This window comes from Bidens hawaiensis, unplaced genomic scaffold, assembly GCF_021521415.1.
Source record: "Bidens hawaiensis isolate Kalapana, Puna unplaced genomic scaffold, B.hawaiensis_p1.1 tig00045473_1, whole genome shotgun sequence".
Classification (NCBI taxonomy): Eukaryota; Viridiplantae; Streptophyta; class Magnoliopsida; order Asterales; family Asteraceae; genus Bidens; species Bidens hawaiensis.
Window position 1 is genome coordinate 46132 of NW_027505943.1, and position 17182 is coordinate 63313.

At 37.7% G+C, this 17182-nt stretch overlaps 1 protein-coding gene and 1 long non-coding RNA gene across 2 annotated transcripts in view; one reads left to right on the plus strand and one right to left on the minus strand.

The window, feature by feature from the left end:
• The first annotated feature begins 1480 nt into the window (after positions 1 to 1480).
• Positions 1481 to 2029, plus strand: LOC143616054 (uncharacterized). The gene has a single exon (XM_077089011.1). The coding sequence runs from the start codon at positions 1481 to 1483 to the stop codon at positions 2027 to 2029; it is 549 nt and encodes a 182-aa protein (XP_076945126.1).
• A 2264-nt stretch (positions 2030 to 4293) lies between these two features.
• The window catches only part of LOC143616055 (uncharacterized), a 49659-nt gene continuing 36770 nt past the window's right edge, over positions 4294 to 17182 (minus strand). Inside the window, exons 2-3 of the long non-coding RNA XR_013150595.1 lie at positions 5068 to 5160; positions 4294 to 4618 (exon numbers count right to left, since the gene is read on the minus strand). This is a non-coding gene — a long non-coding RNA (uncharacterized LOC143616055). The remainder of the gene's footprint in view (positions 4619 to 5067; positions 5161 to 17182) is intronic.

The following is a 17182-nucleotide window of genomic DNA, read 5'->3' on the forward strand; positions in this document are numbered from 1 at the left end:
ATTTAGATGAAATCAAAGCGTTTTATGATTGCAGATTTGTATCTGCATGCGAGGCTGCATGGAGGATATTTGCATTTGACGTGCATTATAGGTTTCCGTCTGTTATGAGGCTTGCTTTTCATTTACCCGGTGAACAGCAGGTAATATATGGTGCTAACGAAGATAGTGAAGATATTTTAAACAAAACAACTAATGCTTCTTCCATGTTTACCGGTTGGTTTGAGTGTAATAAGAAGTATGACCTTGCAAAGACTCTCACATACGCTGAGTTTCCAACAAAGTATGTTTGGAAAAAACAAGGTCGTAAATGGGAACCTCGGCAAAGGGTTTTGCAATCGGTAGAGTTTATGCTGTTCCAGCCGCATTCAACGAAGCTTACTATCTAAGAATATTATTAAATAAGGTTAAAGGGCCTAAATGTTTTGAAGATATTTGAACAGTTGATGGAGTTGTGTGTGAAACATTTCGAGATGCATGTTACAAAAGAGGTCTTTTAGATGATGATATGGAATACATAGAAGCAATTGAAGAAGCAAGTCACACTTCTACCAGATATTATTTAAGAAATTTATTTGCTACAATGTTGATTACTTATAGTTTATCTAGACCTCATTTTGTTTGGAAAGTACTTGGCAACTTTTAGTTGACGGTATTCTATACAAACAACAAAAAGATCAAAACAACCCTGGTACGATTTACGTTTTTTTTTAATATTTTCAAATATTCCAATATCTAACATCAATAAATTTTTATATTATATTAATTTTAGTTGGTTATTATATTTATTTCAGGTTTGATTCTTAATGAAGAGGAGCTAAAAAACTTAGCACTCCTAGAAATTGAAAAATTTTTAATTTGCAACAACTCAAGTCGTAGAAGACATCAACAAATGCCTTTTCCAGATATAGAAACAATTTCAAGAGCGACTAATACGTTGATGGCGGAAGAGCTTTCATATGATACCGAGACCATGAATAACGAATTTAATAATCTATTTGATTCGTTAACTGATGAACAGAGAGTGGTTTATAATGAAATAATGAACACTTTGGTTGATAAAAAAGGTGGCATGTTTTTTGTTTATGGTTACGGTGGTACTGGAAAAGCTTATTTATGGAAGACATTATCTGCATCTATAAGGTCAAAGGGAGACATTGTGTTGAATGTTGCTTCAAGCTGTATAGCTTCTTTGCTGTTGGAGGGTGGAAGAAAACACATTCGAGATTTTTGATACCCATTAATTTGACCGAAGATTCCATATGTCCGGTAATATTACAAAATACTTTTTGTTAGTTATAATATTAGTAGTTTTTTTATTATATATTGTTTTATTTGTTATTCGAATATAAATTTACTTTAAATAGGTTACGTTATATATATATATATATTTTTTCTTTTTTCTTATAATTAGGTTAAAGGAAATACCGACGTCTATGAGTTATTGAAAAAGACAAGCTTGATAATTTGGGATGAAGCACCAATGATTCATAAGCATGCTTTTGAAGCTTTAGACAGAACTTTAAACGATGTTATGAATGGTGATTCTGCAAATACTTCCGAAGCACTTTTTGGAGGTAAGGTTGTTTTTGGTGGTGATTTTCGCCAAATTTTTCCCGTTATAACTAATGGTACCAGAAGTGAGTGTGTCAATGCTTGCATCAATTCTTCTTATATCTGGTCTAAGTGTAAGGTTCTTAAACTAACTATGAACATGAGGCTTACAGTTGGATGTCGATCTTCAGACGTTGAAAACATCAAAGAGTTTGCTGACTGGCTGTTAGACATAGGTCAAGGAACCGTCGGTGGTTCAAATGATGGAGAGTCGGTTATTGATATTCCAGATGATCTGTTGATATTGAACTCACTTGACCCCATTGGTGATTTAATAAGGTTTGTATATCCTGATATATTAGATAGATTCAACGAACTTACTTACTTTCAGGATCGCGCACTGCTTGCACCTTTGAATGAGGTGGTTCAAGAAATTAACGAACGTATGTTAGCCCTCTTTCCTGGTGACGAAGTCTAGTATTTAAGTTCTATAGTTTAGCTGAATCTGAAGACGTTTCCGACGATGTTGATCCACAGTTGTATTCCCCTGATTTGTTAAATGGTTTAAAGATATCAGGAATGCCGAATCATAGATTGGTTCTTAAAGTTGGTGTTCCCATCATGCTATTAAGGTATATTAATCATAAAAAGGGTCTATGCAATGGAACGCGCCTTCAAGTCGTTAGTCTAGGTGGGCGTGTAATTGAAGCTAAAGTTGTCTCTGGTACAAATATAGGATATCGCACTTTAATTAGTCGAATAAGCCTTACACCAACTGAAAAGAAACTTCCTTTCAAATTAAAAAGGATATAGTTTCCTATTTGCTTATGTTTTGCCATGACAATCAACAAAAGTCAAGGTCAATCATTGTCAAGAGTTGGATTGTATCTTAAAAATCCCGTATTTTCTCATGGTCAGCTTTATGTGGCTTTGTCAAGAGTTAAGAGTCGAGATGGTATTAAGTTATTGATACTCGACAAAGAATCAAAGCTTACAAATAAAACAACAAATGTTGTGTACAAGGAGATTTTTGGAAACTTAGAATGATAAATATTATATTTGTCATTTATTTTAAATTGTTCTATTCTACTCTAAGTGTTATCATGTAACTTATTTTGTTCTATACTTTTGTTATGTAGTTGTAAAAATTTTTTTATATTTGTTTAATCATAACTTATAAATTGTTATTAAGTTATTACTAAATATTTCAATTTTCAGATATATATGTTTTACTAGACACTACAACAAAAAAGGCTTTTTAGGACCTTTTATGTGGGACGCTTGTAAAATAGGGTACTAAAATCTATTTAATATGACAAATGAAAATTTGGGGTCCTTTTACAATATACGGTACAGAACCGGTGTCCTAAAAAATTATTTAATAGGATGGATGATTCTTTGGGATCGTATTATCATATAACTTAATAAGACACTTAAAATGTAAATCCTAATAAAGTAATCTATAAGACATGTAGTTGTTGGTGTCCCATTATGTGGTAAAATAATAGGACACTTTATCATGGGAGGTCTTATTATAACATAACTTAATAGAACACTTTGTAGTTAAGTCATAAATGTTCGGTGTTATAGGACCCTTTCTAGTCGTAGGCATATAAGAACATAACTTAATAGGACACTTTACGCTATGGTCATATAACTTTAACATTTATAAGACGCATAATCATTGTGGTGTTATTATAATACACCGTAATAGGATATTTGATATTTTAGTCATAAAACATTTGGTTATAGGACGCTTATTCGCTAGAGTTTTATTATAACATAACTTAACAGGACACTCGACACTTGAGTCTTATAACTTTAACCTTCATAGGATGCTTAATCATTGTGGTGTTATTATAATTCACCGTAATAGGGCACTTGATATTGTAGTCATAAAGCATATGTTTTATAGGACGCTTATTCGCTAGTGTTATATTATAACATAACTTAATATGACACTTGACACTTGAGTCTTATAATTTTAACCTTTAGATGACGTATAACCATTTTGGTGTATACTACAAGGTTTTTGGTTTATAGCAACCACTATTTTGAGTTCTATAGCGACAACATGTTGTCTCTATAGGCCTTTTTAGGCTACGACAACGACATGTCGTTGCTACAACCTTTGTCTCTACAGGCTCGCTGCTATATGTACCTAAAGTCATCGCCAGAAGTGTGGTCGCTATATGTTACTATGTAGCAACAACTTGTTGTCTCTACAAGTTTGTGCAAAAGTTTATTAAAAATAAATCAGAAACATTTATTTTATTTTATTAATATTTACTAAATTTTAAAAATATGTATATATATTAAATTATTTTTGTTATAGCAACAACTTGTCGTCGCTATAAGTACAAGCTTGTGGAGACGGCATGTTGATATTGATAAAAGATTGTGGAGACAATATGTCATCGCTATAGATAAAAGCTTGTGGAAACAATAAATCGTCGCTATATGTAAACCTTAAAACTCCAATAATTCAACAAAAATATGCTGAAACATATCGAACTAAACTAGAAACCAAAATATCACAATGTTAATAGTGCGTTACAAACCAAAATATCACCAAGTTAACAGTGCATTACAAACCAAACTATCCCGAAATAGTCGAACTACAAACCAATAAAAAGTAAACATGACAGTTAACTATCTTCATCGCCACAGCGATCACCAAGACGATCACCACGACGCTTACCACCTCGATATTTTCTTTCAAATTCTTACGAATTTGTTCAAGTTGTTCCATTCGTTGTTGAAACTGTCGCTCCATGTCTTGTTGCATTCTTTCCCAATGCTGGTTCAGTTGCTTGTTAACCTGTTATTCGAGTTCTGTTGCAATTTGTTCTTTCATTTGCTCACCAACGGTGTCTCGCCAATTCTGTTGTGCGGTGGGGAAACGCACTCGAGGACACATTAGGGGTTGGCTTTCTCACAACACGGCCAACACCCCAAATATGGCCGTGCGTTTCTCCTAGGCATGTTTCATGACCTCAATATCATCAATTGGTGATGATTCATCGGATTCACTTTGCATTTTGTGTGCCTCATTTTAGATCTTTTCCTACATTAAAAAAACACAATAAATGTATGTTAAAATTTTTAGAAAATTTCAGCAGCATAACTGTGTAAAACCGATAACCAACCTGGTAGAACTATAAAAATAAACGATAATAATTCCCAAATTTTGAGAAATCGACTCTAAAAGCAACAACTTTTAGTCTATAAAAGTGAGTTCGCGTCCTTTTAACCAATTTAAACTTAAAGTTGCATATTTTGAGTCGTTTAATGTGGATCCGGAATCTAATCTAAAAGTTGGGTCTTTTAAATCTATTAAGGTGCATTAGGGTCATTTGAATGAGTCAAATGACCCGTACCCAACACACTTAATATATCCAACTTTCAGCTTAAATAAGTCAAAATAGCCCGAACTTACTTTAAAAGATTAAATTTCCAACTTTTAGTGTTTTAAAGTGAGATCCAAATCATTTTTCATGAAAGTTATTTACTTACAAAGTCCGATCGTGCCATATCGTTTACCCATCCCGTGGTTTCCTTGCGATGTGACGTTTCAAAGCTTTCAATACGATTCCCGTGCCCAGGCAACTGTCACCACCAAAAGAATGCACATGTAAGCTGTCAAAATTAGAACTACTAGTTTGTACACTGTGCAGAATTTTAGCTTAGAATAAGCTGTCAAAATATACAAAAGCTAGTAATAAGCTATTTAAAACATGTTCACCACCCATTGTCCAAAGTTCTAAACATTAAACAGTTCAACTACATCAAAATACATATATCTAAACCACATTATAAGAACTGCTAGATGTTGAGGCCTGTGATGTCGTCATCTTCATATGCATTTTCTTCGTTTGTATTCTGCTCTCTCATAACATCATGAATTACATCAAACATCTCATTATTTATAGATGTAGGATGTGCTCTTGGTTTAAAAAGGGATACTATTTCGTCTGCATTAGGATGTTTTTCTCCATGGAAATTCCATATCTCATATGATTCTAGAAACCCACGATCAGGTATGTGAGCATAAATCATTTTCAAATCATGTCGATACGCATTGAAACAACGCCTACATGGCAATACGCTTTTCCATGTTTGTCGACATGGTTCTTGGCAATCTCTATAAAGTTGCGAAGACCGTTTATGAATTCCGAAGAATTACGATTTACCAATCTAGTCCGACTCTTATCAGTTGCCATAACTATAGAGGTAGGGTACCAAAAATCCAAATACCCCTAAGGACTACCCACGGGTCACTCAGGAGTCCCTCATAAGACACCCGCGGTGCATACAAGTCATCCGCATAATCATTTGAGGAAGAAACACTCTCATAGCACATGCGGAAGCATCATTGCACCCTCAAAAGTCATCTGCAAGAAGGAATACACTTCCGTGTAAATGACCACGAGGTAATGCTCTGGGACAACTGTCAATAACTAATTACCTTCTAGAAGATTTACCAAGATGCTTTCTTGGGCAATACGTGATCCTTCGGCCAATCAGCCAATAACACCTGGCAAGGTCGTTATAACCGTGCACATGGCCAATATTCTCCCATTAACCAATGATAAAGAGACACATGTCCAGGTTGTTATACATGCATATGCAACGTATAAACTGAACCAATCACATAAGGACACGTGTCCAGATGGTTATGCAGGTATCTTCTTAAGAGGCAGCTGGCCCAATCACCTTCCCACACCCTTCGGCTATAAATACCCTCTCAATCATCATGATGTATTCATTCACTCCCACTGTACTCTCTCAATTTACTTAAGTGCTTATCTTCTACAGAACCGTATTTATTCTCACGCCAGAGGGTGGTTACGGGAAGATCCCCCCTTGTCCTTCCCGTAACGAGACTCACGGTGTCTGTTTTGCAGGTTCCAGTCACTGGACTTTGGGAGGTTGTACTCATATCTTAGTTGTAATTACCGTATCCTACCTTGTAGACTCATTAGATCCAGGACCCATACCCGGGGATTGGATATGTGTTTCTTCATTGGCGCCATCCATGTTTGTGTTAGAACAACAATAGTTTTCGTTGGTTTTTTTGGTTCGTTTGATATGAGTAAACTTCCTGAAGGGCCGACGGGAACCCCTGCACCCGATTCACGTGTAACTAACACAGAAGCACCTCTGGGTCTTAGTGTTTTTACACATATTACGACTCCAAGTGGCCGTACTCTTGAGCGTGTCACAACTCCGGGGTCAAGAATCACCAATGTAACCCCTGGGGGTTTTACCTAGAGAATGTTACAACACCAACCGGTCCTACTCCCATAGATATGGGACGTGGCTCGGCACCAGAAGGTTCAAATCTTGGTAACCTCAGACGGATTTCGGAAGAGACTCGCCGAAACCAGTCATTATTGGATCTGGAAAATGATTCAGGCAACTCTGACATGGCAAGGTCTCATCAACGTAGTTCTAAATCTAGAGGACAACTAACTCCCGAGGAGTGGCTTCATGTGCAACAACAAAGTTTGGTGGCTGAATATGAACGCAGAAAACGTGATGAACGATTTCGTGCCCGCACATTGGATTATGAGGAATCTCCTAGGAGATCTCCTTCTCCTCCATCAACAATAAGAGGAAGTCAGCTCCGTTACAGCCAATCGACGGAACCAGAGTTTGGTGAATTACCGAGGTTACGTCCTTGTCCTTACATAAATATGCGGATGCCATCTTACTTGGAAGAATTTGATAGTTACGACTCAACTTACCAACCGGGAGAATACAGTATGTACACCGGTGATAGAAGGATGAGCTCATGGGCAAGAAGTAGTCACCCGCAGGACATAGTCCGCCACACTGAATATCACAGCAATGCTGAACGGGACTTCACCAAACCATATCGTCCGGCAGCCTTTGCCGAAAAATCAAAATTCATAGCAAGTATTGCTACTGCACCCTTCCCTGTTAATGCCAAAATACCTACATCAGTAGGCAAATACAATGGTATGACTGATCCAAGTGATCATCTTCAGAACTTCGTGGCAGTATGGGGTGTTAGTGGTTGGACGCTCCCTTATTGGTGTCATATGTTCGCATTGACATTAACAGGGGAAGCGAGAGAATGGTTTGAAAAGTTACCTGATGGTCAAGTTTCCAGCTGGGATGACCTTGCAAAAAAGTTTTCTCAACAGTTCAGCTAGCAAAAAAAACATACGTGAGACCAGTCGGAAATTTTGGATGTCGTCTGCCGCGACAACGAATCCATAGAAGATTTTATCACCAGGTTCAACGATGAAAGCCTGAAAATTGGTGGGATAAGTAAGGACATGCTCCATGGTGCTTTCCGCAAAAACGTCAAGTGAGATGATCTAGTCCGCACCCTCACTGGCAGAGATGGAATGCCAACAAAATGGGACGATCTTATGACTGCGGCAAAAGTGTATGCTAACACTTAAAAAACGTTGAGGAATGGTAACCCGAAGCAAAAATTTAAAGTCGAGTTTCAGACTCCGAGACCTAATAGACAGGCAAAAGGCCCTATCTGGTCGAGACTCCAGCCGAGTGCGGACACATCAAAACCATTTGATGCAAGGTCCCTCATAGGAAACAAGAACAAAGCGGGACCCTCGAACCGAGGTCCCAACAGTTGGACTCCCCTTTCAAAGACTCCCGCTGAAATTCTCACTACAAAAAATATAAATTTCAGAAAGCCACAACCACTGACAAGAAGATCATTCTTAGATGCTAAGAAGCATTCTTCGTATCACGATGACATCGGTCATAATACGAATGAATGTAGATCATTGAGAAATGAAATTGAGGTGGCTGTTAAATCTGGAAAACTCGGACACCTGGTGAATAATGGGAAACCTGATAATGGTAAAGCGCCCGTTCGGGACATCCAAGGCCTGAGTAAGAAGCAAATTAAAGATTTGAACGTTCATATGATCCAAGGCGAGTCCCGTACAGGGAATAAGAGGAAAGAATCTGATTATGAAGAGTGGAAGAATGAGCCAGTGATCTTCCCTCGAATTAAAGGGGGCCCGAACAGTAAGAATCCCCTGATCATCACTGCCCTTTTCGGGCATTATCATTCTCATTACGTCTTTTTCGACACCGGCAGCACATCAGACATCATGTATGAACAATGCTTTGAACAGCTTGACGAAGAAGATAAAGAAAGATTCAAACCCATCCACGCTCCAGTGTCGGGATTTGGAGGGGAAATAATGCATCCGCGAGGGGTAATTTCATTCCCAGTTACCTTGAGCGACGGAATTCATTCGAGACCGAGGAGGTTGAATTTCTGGTTTTGCCAGCAATATCGAAACATGACATTATTCTCGGACGAGAAGCAATCGGTGACTTCAATGCCCATCCGTCCACAGCACACGGTGCAGTAGGAGTTCCAACCTGCACTGGTATAGCAATAATTCACGTCAATCGACATTGCTTTGCAACCGAGAGCTCAAAACCCAGCAAGATCCCAAAACAAACTTTGAGAACCGAACCAGAAAAGTGGGTCTTGAACAAAGATTTCCCCGATCAAACTGTAACAATTGGACCTGCTATCTCCGAGATAGTGCGGACTTTCCTGAAGCAGTTATTATCAAAAAACGTTGATGTGTTCGCATGGCAGCCCGCGGACATGACTGGTGTCCCTCGGAACATTGCGGAACACAAATTAAGGGTAAACCCGTTGTTTACGCCGATTGTTCAGAAACAACGTAAGATGGGTCCGGAACAGACAAAAGCAATGAACGAGCAAGTCCAGGACCTATTACAGGCCGGGATCATCCGCCCAATCCGCTATCAGACATGGGTTGCTAACCCAGTCATAGTCCCCAAGAGCAACGGGTGTGGAGGATGTGCAATGATTTCAAAGATCTAAACAAAGCATGTCCTAAGGATTGTTATCCTATACCAGAGATTGACCTCAAGGTTGATGCTGTGGCACCATTCAAATTCAAGTGTTTCCTGGACGCCTACAAGGGTTATCACCAGATCCGCATGGCAGCAGGTGATGAAGACAAGACAGCATTCCGCACCGATCAAGGCACTTTTTGTTATAAAATGATGCCTTTCGGACTAAAGAATGCGGGAGCCACATACCAACGATTAATGGATATAGCGTTCAAAGACCAAATTGGTCGAAACTTAGAGGTGTATATGGACGATCTCGTAATCAAAAGTGTTGAGGAGGACCAGATGTTGAGAGATATTGAAGAGACCTTTTGTAATATACGGAATTTTGGAGTGAAAAAAAAAAAAAAAAAAAAAAAAAAAACTTAATAAATGATGAGTAACTGAAAATTTGTTAATCTAAACATATATTTTTCATATAATAGTAGTAATAATAAATTTTAATTTGTGCATATTGTCAATAGCTAGTATTTGAACGTAATGTGATATTTGATTTATGAATAAAAAAAATATATGTATGAATAATTATCCAAATCCTTGGAACCAAGCTTAATCCTATTTTTGCTAGATGTATATATTTTGAATGACCCTTATCCCTTCCAACTTATTTACGTAAGCAACAACTAACAACCTACAAATTCTTTGGAATGAATCTCTTGTTGATCAAGTTTCCTTTTGTCAATTTAAATTCTATCAAATCCTCAACTCTTAAAACATAACCATTCTAGGGCTTCCATGCGACGTCACTGCTCGCCATCCTTCTCCGGTTCCGTTGCGTTGCCGCCAAAGCTTCATCTCGGTTATGTGTTTTCTGGCCAACCATCCCAAACCGATAGTATGCAACACCTGACTCCCTAGCAATCCGATTTGTTTCTGTTTTGCCAAATTAGTTTCAAGTCCCGAAGACATACGCCACACCACCACCGCCGCGTATCGTGTACCGCTATTGTCATCTCTTTATCTCAACTCCGATTTCTTTCCGATTCACATCAGGTAACAAGAATTATCCTGCTTTACTCTTTCAATCCTTGTTCAATAAAATACTGATCCGAACAATCATTAATGTGTTTCGACTGCATGTACAACTTAGTTTATGCTTGGAGAACCATCTCGTTTTCGCGCATTGCCAACTTTGTTCGTCAATAGAGGTAGTCGTCCACTCCCTCTCTTCTGGTTGGCTTGTCTAATTAAGTTGTTCGAATACGCCTATGATTCGTTGACTTGTTCCGGCAACGAAAACGTTGTTTAAATAGAATCTGTACTTGAACTTTTATTATAACCCATGCATGGTATAGAAAGGAAATCAAGAGTGTGTTTGGTCTGCTTTTCTTCTGAGTGGTTGTTAAAAGACTAGTGCCAACCATGTGTTTATTTTAGAGCATGTTGTCCTTGTGGATATGGTTAGCTAAAGTTAACTGATATGTTTAAAATAGTTAATATAAATTGCTCCATCTACTACTAATAACTTTTCAATCAAATTTGGGAATGTAGATATTTTATTAATATTAATAATAATAATAGTTTTAAAGTTTTGATGATTATAAGTAAATAAATAAATAATATTTCAACTTCAGTTAGTTTATTTCATTTAAAAATATAGAATTTACAAGGTAACACTTATATATATATATATATATATATATATATATATATATATATATATATATATTGGTAGCTTAACAATATTAAATAATCGTCGAAACAAGCATATGACTAAACACATTTATTTTATATGAATTCCTAAAGTGTCCTTCCGTGGAAAATCAACGAATCATGCGTCGTAACTTGTGTTCGTATATCTAAATTAAAATGTAAATAAATCATAGGTCCTCATAATTTTTGGAGACGAGCCAATTTGTTTACTTTTGCTTAACAACTAAGGTACGGATTCTGTTTTTCTTCACTCATAGTATTGGTTCTAGTCCATTTTATATTCGATGTCCGTCACTTCGTAGTGCGGATTTTTGTTATCTAGTTCGGTTTATTCGTATGATATGGTTATATTAATTTTATAGCATGCAATAGGTTATATATATTTTGAATTCATTATTGCATGTTCCTGTTTAAATATCTTTTAGTTATACGACTTTAGTTCAGTACTCTGTTACCCGAGCATTTCTGACTTGTCGTTGGGGCGTCAACGACATGGCACTTATCGTGACAGTGCGTAATCAAAGTTCACGACGTCTATGAAAGTACTCATGTAGTACCTTGGCCATTTAGAGGCGTATAGATCGATCTTAGCTCCGACTCCTGACTCCTGACTTCTGTTTGAGATGGAACAATGTGTGCACGCCACCCGCACCGTCTCCTTGGTGCATGGACTAGCTAGCTGTGTACCCCTCTGTTTAGGCTCTGGGTGCTTCCGTATTACACGACCTATTTATTTTAACATCATCGTCGTGTATTTTAGTAATTATATTTTGTTTCGCTATATTTCTGGTCCGTTTTGATATGTGTATACGCATTTGGTTAAATTTGAGTATATTAAGATTACGTCCCGATCGTGTATCGGATTATGTTTCCCATCTAATTCTAGTTCGGTCTAAAACGTGGTTTTATATCCGCAATAGTTTCAGTTTTATTTCAGCATGTGTTTTGTCTTATGTATGCCTTTACCTGTACTATTGTTCTCTCCGTTACTGGGCAATTTTTGGCTCAGCCGTATTTTCTTGTTTGTGTCTTTCTTATTTGCTAACAGGTAATTCGGGAAATCGGGGAGATTAGTGATGAGAGAGAATAATGAAGTTCAAGCTTTTTAAAAGTTAATTCATTTTTGTTTAATAATATGACATAGGTTGCATTGATTTTTGATGTATTTTGGATTTTGACATTGATTTGATATCTATAATAGTAACACGCCAGCCCGTTCCGAGTTGGGGTGTTACACCTTCGAAACATTGAAAGGTATTAACATGAAGTTGAACCCAGCCAAATGTTCATTCGGAATGGAAGAGGAACAGTTTCTGGGAGTAATTGTCACAGATGCAGGCTTCAAAGCTAATCCAGATAAAGTTCAAGCTATAGCCTGCATGCCTTCCCCGTCTTCCCTCAAAGAAGTTCAGACACTCAATGGCCGACTGGTTGCGTTGAATCATTTTTTGGCAAATCATGCAGCCAAGTCTCATCCTTTAATTTCAACTTTGAGGAATTTCCTCAAGAAAGCACGTTCAAACCTTTAACATTGTATCTATCGGCTTCAGACATTGCCATCGGGGCTGTCCTTCTGACAGATCGAAAGAACGTTCAAACACCGATTTACTATGTCAGCACAACATTATCGGACCCAGAAACAAGATACTCCATGCTTGAAAAACTTGTGTTGGCATTGGTTTATGCTGCCCGACGCCTCCGCAGGTACTTTCAAGGACATCCCATCAATGTCTTAACCGGATACAAGCTCAAAAATGTTCTCAGTAAACCAGAATTGTCTGGGCGCTTGTCCAAATGGGCCATCGAACTAGGTGAGCACTCAATAGAATACAAACCTAGGGCAGCAATCAAAGGGCAAGTGTTGGCGGACTTCATTACAGAAGTCCCGCATCACAAAGAAAGAGAATGTTTGACCGAGCAACAACCCCAAATACCTCCGGAATCAGGACAAATTTGGTCTTTATTCACGGATGGAGCTTCAAGCAGTGAGGGATGTGGTGCAGGCCTCAGGCTAGTAAATCCCGAAGGCCATGAGTTTACATATGCCATAAAGTTGGATTTTAAAAGTACCAACAACGAGGCAGAATACGAAGCTTTCTTGGCAGGCTTATGGATAGCCAAAAAGCTTGGGGTGAAATATTTAGAAGCTCGGGTGGATTCCATGCTAATTGCGGGACAAATAAATGGAACATATGAAGCTAAGAACGATGTCATGGCTTCTTATTTGTCCCAAGCAAAAGCCCTGATTCGCCAGTTCGACTCTTTCAATGTTATTCGCATTAAGAGGAGTGAAAATAAATCAGCGGACGCCCTTAGTAAATTGGCTTCAACGAATTTCGAGCATTTTGCAAAAGATATTCGTGTCGAAGTCTTAGACCATCCATCCGTTCCACAAAACCAAGTCCTGGTAATACAAACGGGTGTTTAATCTTGGATGACACACATCAAAGCTTATTTATCTTCCGGATCACTTCCAGCAGGAAAAGCCGAGGCTCGGAAAATCAAACACAAAGCTTTAAATTACCAGATGAATGATGGCATTTTGTACCGGAGATCATTTCTCGGCACGCTGTTACGATGTGTAGACGTAGAAGATGAAAATTACCTAATCCGTGAAATCCACGAGGGTATTTGTGGGCTGCACGCGGGACCGAGAATGACAGATGCAAAAATCATAAACGCGTACTATTGGCCTGACATGCACCTAGACGCTGTGCAAGAAATCAGAAAGTGTGATTCTTTCCGGCGCCATGCCCCCAACACCATGCGACCTAAAAACGAACTGGTTCCGGTAACATCTGCCTGGCCGTTCCAAAAATGAGCTATTGACATCATGGGACCCTTCCCAGAAGCCCCGGGACGAGTCAGATTCTTGATAGTGGCCATCGATTACTTCACCAAGTGGGTAGAAGCCAAACCAGTTGCCTCAATAACGGCATCAAGCGTAAAAAAAATCCTTTGGGAATTCATCATATGCCGGTTTGGCCTCCCGCAAGAATTAGTAAGTGATAATGGGACCCAATTTACTGACAGTGGACTGCAGGAGTGGCTGAAAGAACTTCAAGTCACTCAAGTTTTCACCTCTGTAGCTCATCCGCAGGCAAATGGTCAGGTCGAAAGGATCAACCGAACTATCAAGGAGGGAATCAAGGCAAGACTAGGAACTAAACGGACAGGGTGGGTCGACGAACTGCCCCATGTACTTTGGGCTTTTCGCACCCAGAAGAATTTTAGCAACGCAGAATCCCCGTTTAGTCTGACCTACGGCACCGAAGCCATGATTCCCGCTGAAATCGGGATTCCATCCGCACGAGTTCTGTTAATCGATGATAATGATCACGAACTCAGGTTGAATCTTGATTTACTTGAGGAAAGGAGAGAGTTAGCATCGATCCGCGAGCATAATTACAAGCGACAACTTCAGAAATATTATAATTTGCGGGACCAAGAATGAAAATTCGATGCGGGAGACTTCGTCTCCCGCAACAACGAGGCCTCCGGACAGGAGCCTCCGGGCATGTTAGCCCTGATGTGGTCCAAAAAATACATATTATTATATAAATATTTCCTACACTTTGAGTTGATTTATAGTTGTTTTTACTAAATTATATTCGTTCTCGGTGCGTATTGAAAGTCTACGAGTTTTAGAAGACCATGAGCTAAAAGAAACTAACAAAGCAACTCAACAATAGAGGCATCTGATTAATAGTTGTAAACGCACATGTTTATTTTTGTAGTATGTTACTTTATAATATATATTATACTAAAAGTAAAAAAAAAAGAAAGAAAGACATGAATGCATATAATACGTAAGCTAAAAAGAAAAGTAATATTGATTTATGGATTACTAAATTAGTTTATTTATTTCATGTTTTGTAGAAACGAAGAGGTGCTCAAGTGCAAACTAAATTCTTATTGTGTGGGCCCGAAGGAATAAGTGTTTAGCAGGCCACATGAGAATGAAACTCACAGTTACACATTTATCGGCCCATAAAATAAGAATTGTGGAAGTGGAAGTCGGCTAGAACAATAATAAAAGGGAACATCATTATTGATATGAAGGAAGGCAGCCGTGGAGAGATATAACCCTACGCACGCAGAAGGAGATCGCAAGAAGTTTCAAGAAAGAAAAGAAGAAAGGTTTTGTTCGAGCCGATATCGTTTGGGTTCAACGCATACTCAACCAAGCATCAACATAGTTCGGTTTGAATTTATTATTTTAATTATGAGCTTGGTTGTTGAACTTATTTATTTTGTTTTCTTTGATTTTAAGATGTTAGGCTAAATTTATTAGACTACTTAGGTCGTGATGAACCTTAGTTCGGTTTGATATTTGTTTGGATTTCGTTTCGTTATGGATTTTATGTTCTAAGTAAACGGTTGAGTTTAATTTAATTAATGCGTATGATTTCTTGGTTTTGTTTACTTGAATTTATTGTTTCACATTGCCCTTGTTGATTGTTTCATAGGATAGGGTTTTGTTAGGTTATTTTACTGTGTGTTCTTGGCTAGTTTGTGATTAATATGCATTAAAATCATAGAAACAATAAAATCAAGTAAATAGATAAAAGTGAATTGCCAGCCTAGAAAGTTGTAAGGTGATAGGTTGTTGATAGATCTTTGCTTGTCGGGATTGCTAGATTTAGTTCTTCGTAAGGAGTCCGTCTAGGTTTGATTGTCAGCTTAGTCTATTAAGTTAATTGGGTCTGCTTTGCTATCTTTTGAATTCCGCGCTATAAGGTAGGTTTTCGTCATAAAAGATACTTAGACATAAGCGATTAAATAACCGTAAGGAAGTTTAATATAAAACTGGTGGGTCTTAAAACTTGTTAGAAATCCATAGGCGTCTTCTTGAAGTTCAAGGGTCCTGTTTGGGTTTTCTGTCAAGGGTCTATTTTATGATTCCAGTTCCATAACGTGAGTTTTCCATTTATTTAATAACCTTAACTTTGGGGATTATGGCCTGGGTAGTTATCTTTATCATCTGAATTAATCTAAATTTTCTTAATTGTTTATTAGTTTAAAGTAATTTAGTTTAAGTTTAATTAATTAATTAATTAGTTTAAAGTAATGATTATGTTTTATAATTATTTTATTAATTAGGGTTTTTTTAATTAGTTTAATAATTAGTTAATTAAAGTAATCGTTAGTTAATTATTATTGAGTTTTAATAATTAATTTAAAATCCCCTTCAAATATTATTAATAAATAGTCGTGTCTTGTAGTTTCGTAATTTAAAGAGTCTCGTGGGTTCGATATCCGGACTTACTTAGCTGTACTAGAGTCGACCGGTTCACTTGCCGGTTAGTAGTTTAAGTTAAGTTTAAGGGTCTAGAGTATTACTTAGTGTCTAGATTAATATAATTTTAGTTATTTATTTTATAACTACTTTTAGCACATCAGCCCCAACTTGGGAAGGACCTTATAGAGTCAAACAAGTACTATCGAAATGTGCCTACAAGTTGGAGAAGTTGGACGGGACTGAGATCCTTCGGACTTGGAATTCAGCACAACTAAAAATATGCTACATGTAGTGCTCGCAGTTGTCTTTTGTTTTCGGCCTGCGCGCCTGCATAGTTCAGTAATGATGTAAGTTCTTTTTCTAAGAAGGCTTATGCCAACGAATGAAAAATATTGAGTTAGTTCCACTTCATTACCATAAGCTGTAATCTTTTATTGACAAAAACAAGGCACCGGACAGACACTTATATTGTAGTACATAAAACAAAGTGCACCGGAAGAAAAGCAAGACTTCTTATTATTGGTCAAAAGAGATTACATAAGAAAAGGAAAGTTTACAAGAAAAATATTTTTATCTACGGGACGACACTTTCGTCTTCCGCGGCACTATCAGTTTCTTCTTCTTCTCCCTCTTCAAGATCCATCAACTCCTTTAGTCGCTCAATGGCATCATCCTTGTCTGCGAGTTCCGATATATGGTCAGAAAGGGAAGATTTCAGAGTATCAAACTCCTTGGTTTTCTCGATAAGGATAGAGGCAGTATCCTTGCCGACTAACACATGCTCCTCCGGAATCCGGCCCGCAGAGCCAAATTCATATCCTTCTTCAAAGC

What these genes read in the sequence shown, in the direction of transcription:
- LOC143616054 (XM_077089011.1), top strand. Translation starts at nt 1,481, where the DNA reads ATGATTCATAAGCATGCTTTTGAAGCTTTAGACAGAACTTTAAACGAT.